The sequence below is a fragment of the Protopterus annectens genome, chromosome 17.part0 (genome assembly GCF_019279795.1).
Source record: "Protopterus annectens isolate FY-2018-M chromosome 17.part0, PAN1.0, whole genome shotgun sequence".
In the NCBI taxonomy this organism is placed as follows: Eukaryota; Metazoa; Chordata; order Ceratodontiformes; family Protopteridae; genus Protopterus; species Protopterus annectens.
Window position 1 is genome coordinate 116099434 of NC_056751.1, and position 15756 is coordinate 116115189.

Genomic DNA, 15756 nt, shown 5'->3' on the forward strand with positions numbered 1-15756 from the left:
GAACTTTATGAATGAGAGGGAAGGGAGGAACGCATAAAGAAACATACCCTTCCATGAGAAAGAGAGAGTGCCCACCTTCCAAGCCTGAAGGTGAGGACCCTGGTACAAATAAAGAGGAAGCTGCCTGCTCTGGGGGTAGGCAGATAGATCCTCATCTGGAGTATCCCACCAGTGAACCAGGTCTAGGAACACATTCCTATGCAGCAGCATCCACTTGTATGACTGTGTCATGGATCTGCTTAAAGCATCTGCACTGAATTCTGAGCTGAGAGAAGGTATACAGCATGTAGAATTACTTTTTATTGGACAGACAGTTCCCATGTCCAGAGGGCTAGATGACAAAGAAGATATTTGGTCCCTCCTTGGCTGTTTATATACCATAGGACAGTGGTATTGTCTGGAAGTATTTTGAAAGGACCTGGTAGGAAGAGGGTGAAAGGCTTGCAAGGCCAGAATTAGGGTTCTCATCTCCCTGATGTTGACATGTTCCCTTTGCAGAGCAGGGGACCAAAGACCCTGAACTTTGCTGGAAGCAAAGTCTGCTCCCCAACCTAGATCTGAGGCATCTGTGAAGAGCTGCTGAGAAGGCAGGGGCATGAGACGAGGAGGACCTGGATTCTGAGATAGCTGCTGGATCCACTAAAAGAGCTCTGCTTTCAGGAAAGGGAGAAGGGGAAATAAAACATCCATGGGATGGGCATGCTGACACCAAGTGGTCTTCAGAAACTAATGAAATGTCCTCGTGTGTAGTTTTAAAAAAGGAAGCATGGGGATTGTGGAAGCCATGAATCTGAGCAGCCTTAGGAATTCCCTAGCTGAAATGGATGGAAGCAGTAGAAAAAACTCCATATAGCTTGTAAGAGAAAGAACCTTGTCTGAAGGGAGGTAAACCATCACGTCTGTCCTGAATCTGCACCCCAGAAAAATGAGGTCCGGAGTAGGGGTAAGACTGGATTTTTCGAAATTTATAGTGAACCTCAGACTGAAAGAAAATGGCTAGACTGAAGTTTGACTGAAGTTCATCCTGAGTATTGGCAAGGAAAAGGTCGCCCAAGTAGGGGTAAACCTGAATCCCTCGAACCCTCATGAAGGCAATGGCTGGAGCCAAGCACTTGGTGAAAACCCTTGAAGCAGTGGAAAGGCCAAAAGGTAAGGCAGAAAACTAAGAGTGCAAGGAACCCACCGAGAAACAAGAATTTCCTGTACTGAGAGTGAATAGGGATGTGTAGGCAAGCATCCTTGAGATCTAGAGATGCCAAGGAGGAGTGTGGAGGAACCAGAGGGAAAAGTGTTTGAAGAGCGCATCCGAAAAAAAGCATTTTCAAGAAGGTGTTTAAATGTTAGAGATCCAGAATAGGCCTCCAAGAAGCATCCTTTCTTGCGACAAGAAACATCCTGGAGTAAAATCCCTTTCCTCTTTGTTCTTGAGGAAAAACCTGGATTGGGCCTTAGTGAAAGGGTTGAGCTAAAAGCTGAGGAAATAGATGAAGTTGGCAGGAAGAGGGTTGAAGGAGTCCTAGGAATGGTGAGAGTGTCTTCCAAGTCATAAAGTAACCTTTATGGATGATGGAAAGGACCCAGGAATCCTGACTGACCTCCCATCCAGACTGAAAGGGAGAGAAGAAGACGCAAAGACGGACAACCAAGCCCTTCTTCCAACTCATACACCTCAAAGAGCCTGGTCTAGCCTGAAAGGGCTGGTGAGAAGGAATAGCAGGGACAGCACATTTTGATGGAGGACATCTCCTAGAAGATTTCTTAGACCTAGATAAAGAAGCTGAAGATGAAGAACAAGTAGTTCTGACAAAAGAGGCTTTGGCTAGAAAATTCCTATGGAATTTAGGGACTGGGGAAACAAGCAAATGTTTTAGGTCTTGGAGCTCCTTTACTTTCTCCTGCAGAGATTTGAAAAGTTTTGCAGTAGCTGAACCAAAAAGTGAAGAATTACCCAAAGCAGCATCAATCAGCTTGGCCTTTATATCATCAGGTAGTGACTGGAGCCTTAACCAAGAATGTCTACGAAGAACAGATGCAAAGGCTGCAGCTCTAGCAGAAACCTTCACTGCATCATAACTGTACCCAATGGAATAACTAGCTACCGGAGAAGATGCAGACAGGAGATTGAGAACCTGAAACTTAACCTCTGAATCAGGTAATTTGGGCAAACCCTGTGAAGCCTGGGAAAGCAAAGCCAGGGAGTACTTAGCCATGCATGTCTGGTAATTAACAGCCCTAATTTCCAAGGTGGTGGAAGTATATACCTTCTTACCCGATCTTTCCAAAATCCTGCTCTCATCAGAGGGACGTAACTTAGCCAAAGGAGACAACTGAGAAAAGTTTTGTCTGAGGCAATAGACAGCACAGCTGGGACAGCAGAGGGGCATTTATAAAGAAACTTGCAGTCATCTGGGACTTTTTAAAATCTGTCAGGTCTCTTGGGAGCAGGGGCATGGGAATCAAGATTTTCTGAAGTGGAAGTATAAGCATCCATGAAAGCAGGAAGAACAGGCGGGACTGCAGAGGGTGCAGGGGCTTCCATTTGAAGACGCTCATAGTAATGTGTTTGAGTCTCTGAAATCTGGGTGAAATCACATTTAAAAAATTCCCCTCATCTTATTAATAGTTTCCCCAAAGGAAAGCTCTTCAATAGGGGACCCCCCCCCCATTAGACTCCTCTTCAATAGAGGCATACACCAGAGGGGAAGGAATCTAGGTGGAGTATGCCAGGGAGTCATCATCAGAAGAGGAGTCTTGAGGACCAGTTTCAAGGACATGGGATTCCAAAACCTGCCCAGATGGGGCCCGAGACCCAAAAGGCCGCCGAGGAGAACATGTGAACGCTAGAAAAGAGAGGGAATTAGAAGAAGCTGAAGGCCTCGGTGCCATGAGGGTCCTAAGATGCCCCTGTGAAAAAGTATCCCAATCTGAGGAGTAGAAGGGACATTAGGGTGCTTTGTTTTTTGTTTCTTTAACTGGCTTCTCAACCACAGAACAGATGTCAGAAGTAGGCCCAATGGCCAATATATCCCTATGCAAAGGAGTAGCAGCATCCCACAATGTCCGCTAGTATAACGGTTCCCCCAATTTGCCCAAACTGGATGCCTGCACGGTCTCGGACGTGCTAGGACCCACATTCTTGATGGCTTCCCCCAAGGTACCCGCTGAAGAAGCAGACCCAACCTCCAGCCATACCACTGGGTCTTCCTAGACCTCAAGGGGAACATCGGAGGAGGCAGGCACTAAACTTTCTTCTTCAAACTCAGCTCACCTGATGGACCACCGGAACCCTCCATCGAGTCCCCAGCCACATGATTTAAGTCTCTGATTTTCTAGATAAAGGTTTAAATCTGACAGATGGCTACACAAGGTCTTAGGCACTAAGGCCTGGCAAAAAGAACAGGAGCGGTGATCGTGACTAAGCTCCAAACAAAACAAGCAAAGTTTGCAACTATCCTTAAGTGGAATTTGCCTCCTACACCTACACTTGCCCCTTCCTGGATGACATGAACAATAACAAATGGCAGTAGCAAAAAAGTAAATCCCCAATGGGGCACTTATCTGAACCTGGAAGCGGAGAAAAGAATCCAACCTCAGAATGTACGTAGGAATCAACCTTTCTGAATGGCAGCGAAAAATGAGGATGGTACGTGCGGACATCCCTTTTAAGGCTGACATTGTCAGGACCTACGTGCAACATCCCGTGTACTGGCAGTGGCTATAAGCTTTTGTATACAGGCTGGATGTCGGGTCGATGTTGTGGAATATTATCCATATGTAAAGAATACTGCAACAATGAACAGAAGGACATCTCTAATGTCATTCCCGGAGAGGGAAAAAACACAGTCTGTGACAATACACATGCCCAGTGATTCCAGTTTCAGTCTTCTAGACTAAGTTTTACATTAACCTTGCAAGCTTACATGTGAATTTTTGTTGAAATTTACATTTTCAACAGTGTTTTCTGTATGCAACAAGCTTAAATAGAGGAATTGGTTAGTTTTAAGATACCCACTGCATGGATGTAATAAAAGGAAAAGAAAAAAAGCAAGTATGTGACTTGGCACTGTGTCGTTATTTTCCAAATCTGAACCATCCCAGCAAGGCTAATGGAAGATTGTGTTAGCATCTGATCAAAGTACTCAGTTTCTTCCCAGTATATTTAACTGAAAATACAACCTTTTTCAAAAGTCTCAAAGTAGATGCTACAAAATTTAATGACATATGGCAAACAAGGACAACTGCAGCGGTTTGATCTGAAAGATCAAAAATTGTTTTTTTCGTGCAAATTAATTTTATAGCATTCAACTCTTCCAAAGCATGGCCAGTTATATACTTGTGACTACAGGAGAGACTGCCAGCCATGCCAGTAAGGTTGTTCCGTCTTGGACCAGACAACAACGGTACACTTGTAAGAGCCTTAAATTAGCTGGCGGGGGTTCTGGTGGCAGTAACTACCTTATAGTCTGGGCAGAAGGGGGCACAGCAGGTAAATCTGTGCCAGCTTTTCCCAGGTGTGTGTGTGTGTGTGTGTGTGTGTGTGTGTGTGTGTGTGTGTGTGTGTGTGAGCGCACTGCTTGGAGCAGGAACACAAAGCACTGGTTTCACAGAGGGTGTGGGAGGACTTAGAATGGAAACCGAGCCAAGGACTCAACTCTTTGGCAGTGAGGAGTCTTACTGGGGGGCCTGGGCAGGTAGAGAAGAACCAGCCCCCAGATTGAGGATGTTCCCTGGGTGCTCTTAAGGGAGACTGTGCTTGATGCAGAGAAGCCTGCTTCTGGAAATACTGAGTGTATCCATTTGTATTCCAAGTGAACGTCCCTCTCCGGTGTCAGTGTTGATAATTGAGGCTCCTTGATTACTGGCTCACCGTGCGGACAATCACAATACTTCACACAGGATTATGGTCAGAAAAATGCAATCCCCCTGACCTAAGATATTTACAAATGCTTTCAGAAAATAGAAAACTAGAAGTACCAAACACTCAAACCATAAAGTGAAACACTGGACAAAGTACTATGCAGAATTTTATATGGAAGTCATTTTAATAAACAGATTCTTGTGAATGTAACAAAGTGCAGGTAATATGCAAGAAAAAATGTATGTACATAAATGACAACAAGAAGCTTCTAACTGCCGAGACCATCACATTAGTGCTCTGGTATATTCAACACTAGAAAAAAGATCAAAGTCCCTGTATGCACATCATACTGCATTGTTTTAAATCACCAATGTCAAAAGTAAAAAAATTCTGAAATTCAAGGTAAAAAGGAAGAAAAAAGTAGCCTGATGGCTGCCATGTGCAGTAAGACAGCAGAGCTCAGTAATATACTCAAGGCTTCCTTAGCACGGATGATGACGTAGACAGAATAGAGGATTTCAATATAAAAAATATTAGCCATTTTCCTTTCTCTGCGTTTGGCTCATCACTATAACCCCTACATATTTTTTATAGTTTCTTCTCAATTTCATGTTGATTTCAAAACAGTTATTCTTGTCTTTGTGGAGTCTTCTTGCAGTGATTCTGAAAATTTTGCATCTGGATCATAATTTTACCCAGATTAATAAATAAAAATAAGTTAAAATGATAAGCCAGGAAAAGCATCATGGGTAGGTAATCAGTTCACTGCAAGACATGTGCATAATCTGAGCATCACCAGTTATGCTACCCACATCTTTAGAATGTGGCAGGAAATGGGACCCTCCTATACAAAAAAATACATGTGGACAAAGGGAGGACAAGGAAAGGCCATGAAAGAAAACAGGCTAGCTGGGAAATGAAGCCTGGAACCAAGCTTTGTGAGGAAGCAATCCTAAAGTGCAGTTTTGTACCTACCATAAATGTAGATGTTCGGTGTTCACCCTGCTGCAGTCATTACACTTGGGTTATCCTGCCGTCAGGCGGTCCAGCAGTCGGCCGGAATTCCAAAGTCTTGGTCTGGCATCGGTTGCTGTCGCTTCTTCCATGACGTCAGTGCGCCAGGGGTATATATATTGCATCCAACGACATTTTCTTCAGTTTTTCTTGCCCGAGATGTCAGGTGCCCCCAAAAAGGAGGTCAGTAATTAGGACCAAATAAAGCAATTCTTGCACAAACACAAAATCCCTCCAGCTATAAGCAAATACATCAGGAAGGTATTGTAGAGATTTTAGCCAGTTAGATCAGAGGGGATGGAGGGAGGGTAACCTGGACTGCAGCAGGGTGAACACTTGAACATCTACATTTATGGTAGGTACAAAACTGTACTATGTTCATCGTGTTATCCTGCTGCAGTCATTACACTTGGGTAGAATCCCAAAGCTAAGGATGGGTGGAGGAGTCAGAGGAGGCTAGAAGGCCCTGCAGAACTGCAGTGGCGAAGCCAGCTCTAGTCTTAGAGTAAAGTGGTAAGTGATAGTGTTTGGTAAAGGTGTGTACTGAACTCCAAGTTGCAGCTTCCAAAATCTCCTTGGTTGGAACCCCCCTGAGGAAAGCTGTAGAAGTAGCTGTTGCCCTGGTAGAGTGGGGCCTAATGGTAGCAGGAACTGTTTTTCCATGATGGGTATAGCAAAAACGAATGCAATGTCCTATCCATTTGGAAATGGTTTGTTTTGATATAGCCTTCCCTTGTGAAGCTGTAGCATAGGATACAAAGAGCTGGTCAGATTTTCTGAAAACCTTAGTTTTATCCAAGTAGTAACGAAGTTGCCTGTGAATGTCCAAGGAATGCAGGAGTCTTTCTCCTTTGTTCTGTGGATTTGGGAAGAAGGTGGGTAAGTGGATGGTTTGATTTAAAGCCACACTGGAAACCACCTTAGGTATGAAGGATTAGTTTGTAGAGAAACTCTGTCTTGATGGAAAATGAGGAAAGGTTCCACTGTCATTAATGCCTGCAGCTCTGAGACTCTTCTAGCTGAAGTTATTGCTAGCAGCAGGGCAGTCTTCCATGAAAGAAACTGTACATCTGCAGAGAAAGCTGGTTCAAGGGGAGGTAGCGTAAGTTTTTCCAGAACAAAATTGAGGTCCCATGTTGGTGTAGGTGCTCTCCTTGGGGGACTAATGTTTTTTGCCCTCGGAGGAGCTGCCTTAGAAGTGGATGTGAAAATAAGGGTGGATCCGTGTTGTAGTGGGCTAAAATAGCTGATGCATGGATTTTAATGGAAGAAAAAGAAAGTCCTTTGTGCAACATCTCAGTTAAATACTGCAGAATCTGAGGCATGTGAGGCTGAAGTGTGTTTTGTCCTATAGTTTGGTTCCAGGCGCAAAACCTTTTCCATTTGTCCGAGTAGGCCTTCCTGGTGCTGGGCCTCCTAGCTTCCAGAATAACATCCATAACTGCTTGGGAAAGAGGAGCTGACTGGATGCTTAGGTGATTTGCCATGCAGCCAGATTTAAGGTTTTGAGTTGGCTGTGAAGAATCTGATTGTTTTGCTGTGTGAGCAAATGGGCAATTTGTGGTAAAATCCAAGGTGGGTCCTGGGCCACATTCCTCAATAGTGGGTACCAGTGCTGGCATGGCCAGTCTGGGGCTATGAGTATCAGTCATGGTCTCTCCTTTCTGACTTTCAGAAGCACCTTTGTGAGGAGAGGCAATGGAGGGAAGGCATATACTGTCAGGTTTTTCCAACTGAATGAGAGTGCGTCCACTTTCCAAGCTTGATGGTGAAGTGTCCTTGTACAAAATTTTGTCAGCTGATAGTTTTGAGGACTGGCAAACAGGTCTATGTCTGGAAGGCCCCATTTTTGAGTTATCATTGCAAATACTTGTGGATCCAGTTTCCACTTGTGGGGATCCATGATGTTTCTGCGGAGGTCGTCTGCCAATGTATTCTTTTTTCCTGGCAGGAATTGAGCTCGTAACTGAACTTGGTAAGCCAGAGCTGTGTTCCACAAGGTCATTGCTTGCCTGCATAGAGGGTAGGAGTGTGTACCCCCTTGTTTATGTACCACATTACTGTGGTGTTGTCCGTCCTTATTGTAAGTTGTCCTGGATGTAATAGATTCTTGAAGGCTGTCGGAGCATTCTGTACAGCTAGCATCTCTTTTTGATTGATGTGCAGATTCCTTTGATCTGCAGTCCATACGCCTTGAACGCACTGTCCTGCCATGTGTGCCCCCCAGGCGTAGCCCGATGCATCTGTTGTCACAGTTTGCCTGGCTGGGGGCAAGGTGAAAGGCTGACCCTTGTTGAGGTGACATGCCTGTGACCACCATAGAAACTCCTGTTGTAGGCAGGGAATAAGAGATATCGGTGTCCAAGCTGTGGCTGTGTTGAGACCATACGCTTTTTAGGTACCACTGTAATTTCCTCATATGCAGCTTTGCAAATGGTATTAGTAGTATGCAAGATGCCATGAAGCCAAAGGCCTGCAGAATTTTTCTTGCATGTAGTTGGGTCTTTGTTGCCATTGTTTTGAAATATTGAGTCAGTTGTAGTTTCTCTGGCATCAGATAAGCCTTCTGGGCCATTGTATTCAAGCTGGCACCCAGGAATGTCATATTTTGTGAGGGTACTAGCTTTGATTTATTTTCGTTTACTGTGTACCCCAGGCAACTTAGATGTTTTACAAAAGCCAGATGTTGTAAGAGAATGTCATTGCTTTCTGCTTGGATGAGGCAGTCGTCCAGGTATGTGTATATTTGAATTCCTCTGTCTGCAGTATGCAATTACTGGTGCCAGGCATTTTGTGAAGACCCTGGGTGCAGTAGATAAGCCAAAGGGCAGTGCAGAGAATTGGTAATGGGTTGAACCTGCAATGAAACGGAGGTATCTTCTGCAACTTTGTCTGATAGGGACATGCAGGTATGCCTCCTTGAGGTCCAACGTTACTAGCCATGCTTTCTTGCCCAACATGGGAAGAAGCTGCTGTAGTGTTAGCGTCTTGAATTTGGGTACTTGTAAGAAGGTGTTTAGAATTGAAAGGTCCAGAATTGGTCTCCAGGCATTGTCCTTTCTGGGAACTAGAAAGAGTCTTGAGTAAAATCCTTGGCCTTGCTCTCGTGTAGGTACCAGTTGAATGGCTCTCATGTCCATGAGAGCTGTAACTTGTTTTTGTGCCTCTGTCCAATGATTTTCTGGCAGGTTTGGCATTCCTCTTTTCATTGGCAAGGTGTGAAAATGGAATCTGTATCCTCGTGAAATTATGTCTAGGACCCATTTGTCCTTTGTGACAATGTGCCAGTTGTCTGAAAAAAGTGCAAGTTTTCCTCCCAAGGGGGCTGCCAAGAGAGTGTTGCTTGGCCAGATGAGGTGTAAGTCATTGAGTTTGCCTTCTGGTAGTTTGGGATCTGTCTTCTCCTCCCTTCTGAGTTGCAGTGCCCCATTGTCGAAGTTTGTATTGGGCTTGTGGTTGTCCTCTGCCTCTTGGATATCTGTATTTACCCCTCTGTGGTCTGTCAGTAGCTGGAAAGGACCGATTTTTTGTTGGCCAATTTCTGCTGAAGCGAGGGGGCTGTACTTGTAGAAAATCTCTGACTGTTTGCATAGATTTTGCCTTATCCTCCATTTTCTTTAAGACTTGTTCTGCTTTAACTCCAAAAAGAACATCCTGATGTAAGGGAGCATCTAGAAGCTTTGCTTTAACATGATCAGGCAGAGTTTGTTCCTTTAACCAAGCATACCTACGTATAACAGACCCAGTGACAGCTGCTCTGCAGGAAGCCTCCAAAGAATCAAACCCACAATGTAAAGTATGTTTGCCCACCTGTTCAGTTGCATGCAACAGATCCTGCATTTCTTTCAATTCAGACTGTTGAGGGAGTGTGCTCATTTTTTGTTTTAACTGAGACATTAGAAATTGCTGATATTTTAGCATGTGAAATTGGAAATTTAGTGCCCTCATAGCTAGAGTGGCTGAGGTGTAAACCTTTTTCCCCCCACCTGTCTAGTGCTCTGGAGTCTTTCAGAGGGTACAGGATTTTTTGCCATAGAAGCCTTAGCCCCTTTGGGACCCTGGGAGATGGTCTCTGGGTCAGCAACAGGGCTTTTATAAAGGAATTTGTGGGAGTCAGGCACTCTATAGTATCTGTCAGGTTTGGCTGGAGCAGGAGGCAGAGAATCTGGGTTCAAACTGGATTCTAAGTAAACATCATCCACAATATCTAAAACTGGGGGGATGGCAAGTGGTCTGTGCTGGGGGAGTAAAAGAAACTCTCTGAGCCTTTTCTTCGAGTCAGAGTAGTCCTGATCTTCCCAGTGAAAATGTTCCCTCATAGTGTGTAAAGTTTCCCCAAAGGAGTAGTCTTCAGGAGGAGAAGCTGAGGGAATAGAATCCTCAGCATCAGAATCTTCATAAGGGGAGAAGGAGTAATCTTGGTCCTCAGAGGAGCCTGAGGAAATAGACACTTGATCAGAGGAGGCATAATCTACCTCTTGTCTAGGCCTTTTGTCGGGTGGGGGTTGGGAACCCCTGATTAAAGAGATCAAATCTTCAGCCATTTTGAGCATCTGTTTCTTAGGCATGGGGCCTTAAATTGGAGACTGAAGTACAGTCTTTTTAGGTTTAATAGGAGTCTTAAGCTTAGGATACGTTTTTATGGTGAGCGTCGTCGGTCTGAAAACGCCTTCAGAAACCGAAGGTGTTTCTGCAGCACCATCTCTTTCTGTAGTGTCGTCGGTAGAGGCTAAACAAAATGGTTGCGTCGGCCTAGCACTTTCCGCCAAAGGCTCCAAAGCGGTCTCGGGATACAGATCTGTGGTAGTCAGGGGCTGCGTTGGAGCCTCACTGAAGACCGGTGAACCGGAGACCGGTCCAGCCGAGGCCTCGGAGCCTGGCTTGGGTCTAGGCTGCCTGTCCTTATCCTTGCGTCTTTTGTGCATGCCGGTAGTCGGTTGCTCCAACAGCATTGTGTAGTTAAATTTTCTACAGTAGTGTCGTGCAAAATCAAAGCGTTTTTTTATAGTACGCTTATTAAACCTAGCACAAAAACGACAACCAGTGACGTCGTGGTCTGGGCCTAGGCAAGGTATGCAGTAAGAATGAAAATCCTTATGAGGTATTTGCTTCCCACAAGAAATACAATTGTTAACTTTTTCTGACATCGGTCTGAGGCAAGAAAAGTTTCCCCAACGGGGTACTTAGCTTTATTGAAAACTTCGTATCTGAAATTCGACTTCGAAAATCTCAGGTGTCGGCCAACCGGCACTTGCGAACTGCTTCTGCTTCGGGCACCACGCGGCAAGAAAGACTGAAGAAAATGGCGTCGGATGCAATATATATACCCCTGGCGCACTGACTTCAGGGAAGAAGCGACAGCAACCGACGCCGGACCAAAACTTTGGAATTCCGGCAGACTGCGGGACCGCCTGACGGCAGGATAACCCAAGTGTAATGACTGCAGCAGGGTAACACGATGAACATCTACTACAGGACTTCTAGAAAAACATTCCCCCATGATAATTCAACTATACCATTTCTGGAAAAACACCTCTCCCCACCATAATTCAAAGATATCCATTTAAATAGAGTGTAAACACTGCACTAAATTTAACAAACTCGCCTGAAGCCTTCTATTTTCAAGAAATATTTACATTTGAAATAAATTATGAGTAGAAGACAATTAACACAATTGTTATACGCTGGCTCCAGTTATACAAAAATGTCACAGTGAAAGGAAAAAACACACCATGCAACAGTACTGTAAAAGACATTAGCACTTACACGGGGCACCAGTGTACATAATTGAAAATGTATTGATTCCTATAGTTGTAGCATAGAATACTGGAAGTGCACGAAGACCATTGGGAACAGGATCATCCTGCATGAAAACATTTGGTACTTGTTACTGCAACTCAATACAATAAACAAATGCATATGAAAAATTAAACCCTCAGTTTCCCCAAATACTATAACAAAATTAAATCTAAATTTCTCTTACCTTATTCAAAATGAAAGTACTGATGAGAAAAAACAGAAGTGCTGACATCAGACCAGATAAGAGAGGGGAAATGAACCAGGAGGCCACTAGAAGAACAGAAAAGAAATAAATTACCCCGTTCCACTGGATGTTTTTTTTTTTTTTTTATTTAAATCACTGCAGCAAACTTCAGAGAACACAAACATTATGCATACACTAACACACCACTGTCTTTAAAGACTCAGACACAGTACCACATTAGTTAAAATCTTCAGGTATTAAACTGATCCAAAGCATACAGGATAAAGACCCAACTGCAACACAGGTGAATGAGGTTCGATTAGCAGCCTCACCCACCTCTCCAGGTGAGGCGCAGCAGGGCTTGTAAGCACTCATTGTGGAGAGATGCCCTGGCAGAGACCTTAAAAAAATGACTTGTGCTACAGGGGGAGAGAGAGGTCTGCTTAAAGGAATCTCTCCTTGCAGGATTGGGGGCAGGGTGTCCTCAGAGGACAGCTTATTGCACACCCCTCCCTGGTACCTTCATGTGTGCACACAGGATTGAAAAAAGTAAAAAACTTCAAAGCCACCTCTACTGTTCACCTGAATTATGAGTTCTCTCAGCTGGCTCTCACCCAGTAAAAAGAATGGGCTCACATGAAGGGGATCACAGATTACAGAGGGTCTGATAGTGTCCAAGCAGCAGGGAGCAAATTTACAAAATAAATCATTTAGTTTAGGTATTAAGTGGTACAGTTAAGCAAATGGGAGCACAGAACTAAAACAACGAATACTGCAAAGAATTCAGTTAAGTACAGTACAAGCCAAGCAAGCAAATAATAGAAGCTACAATGCCTACCTTAGAATTAAGCCAGACACCTAAACTAGCTGCATAATTAACAGAAATACCATGCCATTGCAATTGGCTCACAATAGAAGTAGCCTGGGCTTCATTTCAAACATTCAGTATCACAAATTGGAGAGTCAGTCCAGGACCAGGGCATGGTTTGCTTCATTTGTGCTGCACAGTCATTTCATTTGTAACATCCTCCCTTCTTAGGGTGATCTGCACATTGTTAGTTCGGCCATTCATATAAGAGAAAATAATGAGCAACATCTGCAATTATCAGATTGCTATATTTACAAGAGACGTTCACTCTGGACTATAAACATGTGCGCACACATGCAAACACACAAACACCACTATAAGAGTAGGGAGGTATAGAATGGTTACATGTGTATAACAATCCCAGCACTGGACCAGCCAAAGAAGTAAGATGGAAGATGCAGAGAGGCTCGACTCGCTCACCTCTCCAGGGGAGTGAGGCTTGTGTGTATTTAAAGGCATACAGGGTGGGGCAATCTCCATAATGCAGTACAGAGAAACTACCCCTCATGCCATGAGGGGAAATACTGGGTTACTCAGAAGCTACAGCCTTTGCAAACGGTCACTCTGAACAGGCCAGTTGTCTAGATGGTCTAGTGGTGTGATGCACAGTTTGTATCAAAGAGATTCCAGGTTCAAATCCCAGATTAGCTCTTTATTTCAGACTGATATGCATTTGGTTGACCAAGCTTGCAAGAACTGCAAACTTACTGCCATTAGAGAGTCCACACAGACTAAATTTTCCAAAAGAAGCTAGAAGAGCCACCATCTGTTTTTTTTTACCAAGATCTCAGACATACTGCAAACAATGTTGTGTAATCACATTTAGGAAACAAGCCTTTCCCCCTGATTATTCCACAAATGCAACCTTAATTAAAAATGGTACCATTGTTAAAGATGTAGGAACTTACTCACCTTTCTTACAGTAAGGAAATCTTGGTTCATTGCTCAGTTTATCAAAGGTCTACTGTCAAGATACAAAGAAGGAAGTGGAAGTCCCCTTAACCTTCTTCCCTTATTAAGCCAATCATTAAATACAATTATTTGCTGGTATCAGTATATATAAATATTTTTAGCATACATGTATCCCAACTTGAAAAACACAAGTGTTTCTTAGCCAAGAGAATCAAAGGGCCAACCTCCCTTACCTATCTTGACAGACTAAAAAAGTATTTCACCTTTTGCTATGTCATACAGATTGCATGTGGAGATCATGCTTTGGCCTTTTGGGCTACGAAAGACCATCGGTTGCTAGATCTTTGCCAACTCAGAAACAATGCTAACATTAAAAACACAAGACTCAAACTCTGAACTTGCATCATAACAAACAGGACGTCTTGGAGGACAGGCAATTGATTGCATAAAGGATTCCCTACCTGTGGAACAACTTGTCTTACATGTTAACTGTTATAATGCTTTGGCATCCTTCAAGTTAAGTCTTGATAACTGGAATGGATCACATATATTTACCACAGGAATCATTAGTATGATTCCTCTGAAAAAGGCAGGTTAACCAACTGTTGATAATTCCTAGGGTGGGTGGCTAGGCTCTACATGGTTAGGACTACCTTAGTATTATGTGATCCCACACAGATACATTTTGGTACACCCTGTTACCTCCATGGACGTTTACGTGCATCTCCTAATGGTTTGCTCTGATAAATGGGTACAATGAATACATTTATTTGGACTCAAGATGTAGATGTTTACCTGCATCTTATGAGCAGCACCAACAGTCCAGCTAGTCAACAATTCACCTGTAACATGCTGTCATAGCTCCTTTACGAAAGGGGAAAACAAAAATGAAATTAAACACTGCACAAACTAAAGCACTACCTTCCCCAAAAAAACTAACCCAAACTAAATCAAATTGTTATATCGGACATTAATTTCAACAAAAAATAGCAAATTAGAAAGTTACCAATACCTGCCAATTGGAAAATAGCATAAAGGAAAAATTAGATCCAAAGTCAAAATCTAAAAAAAAAATACTGACCTCGCAAAAAACTCAACACTACACTAAACTGCACTACCAAGTTAACTAAAACTACCCTTAACTACACTACAGAAACGCTACAGGAAAATAAACTAAAATGCTTTACTAATGAAAACTTAAAATTCACTTCATATCATCAGTTAAAAAACCACCCATGAAACTGCCAATTCATAGCAAAGCCCTACTTAGATACCTTATACAACTATCGCATCTCACAAATTAACAGAAATAGATCACTCAAGACTAAACACATGGAAAATGGATAAATACATTCAACCACATACATAACCTTACATACAAGGATGAACACAATTACAACAGGAATCCAGGTTAGAGACTCTAAACTATTTATTTAAGTGCTGTTTTCACTTTTTCCCAAAATGTTGCCCTGTGTTCCTTTCGTAAGGCTTCACTGCATGTCTCCTTTCTCTCTATATTCCCAATGTGGGGCATGGGAGAATCAGCACTTTAAAGACATGGTTTCATAATTTTGAAACCTTGACATCTATTCTCTCAATTTTACTGCAGCCATATCCTCATTTATATATTACACACACACACACACACACACACACACACACACACACACCAGAATCAAAGTGACATGTGGGAGAGTAGCTATACAGTGGCAAGTATTTACAAGATTCAAGTATCTGCTGTTAAAGTGTTGTACCTAACACAACTGCAAAAACACAGCTATGCAAGAGCTTATGGTAAAAGTATACATTTGAATGTGTTCATTGCTGCAGTAGTATTCATAACATTCAGAAATTAGCTGCCACAAGACAAAGTCCTTTTCATCCAAGTCAAACATGAGGTGGCCGTTTCTGATATAAAAGCTAGATTGCACTCATTATCAAAGAATGAACTGGAATCTGAGGAACATTGATCATACTTTGTCCATCATGGTACATCGCAAATTCGCCCAATATAATTCACTCCTCCACGCCTCCAGCTTTCATCCTCCTCACATTTGTCGTAACATCCCAAAATCCCAATTTATACGTGGTAAACGCATCTGATCTGATCAACAGGCTTAC

At 43.1% G+C, this 15756-nt stretch overlaps 1 protein-coding gene across 6 annotated transcripts in view; it reads right to left on the minus strand.

Moving 5' to 3' along the window:
• The window catches only part of SLC20A2 (solute carrier family 20 member 2), a 717641-nt gene that overhangs the window by 311950 nt on the left and 389935 nt on the right, over positions 1 to 15756 (minus strand). For all 6 annotated transcript variants that reach the window (XM_044059039.1, XM_044059042.1, XM_044059040.1 and 3 more), the window contains exons 4-5: positions 11856 to 11941; positions 11639 to 11735 (exon numbers count right to left, since the gene is read on the minus strand). In XM_044059039.1, the coding sequence (XP_043914974.1) occupies positions 11639 to 11735; positions 11856 to 11941 (183 nt within the window). The remainder of the gene's footprint in view (positions 1 to 11638; positions 11736 to 11855; positions 11942 to 15756) is intronic.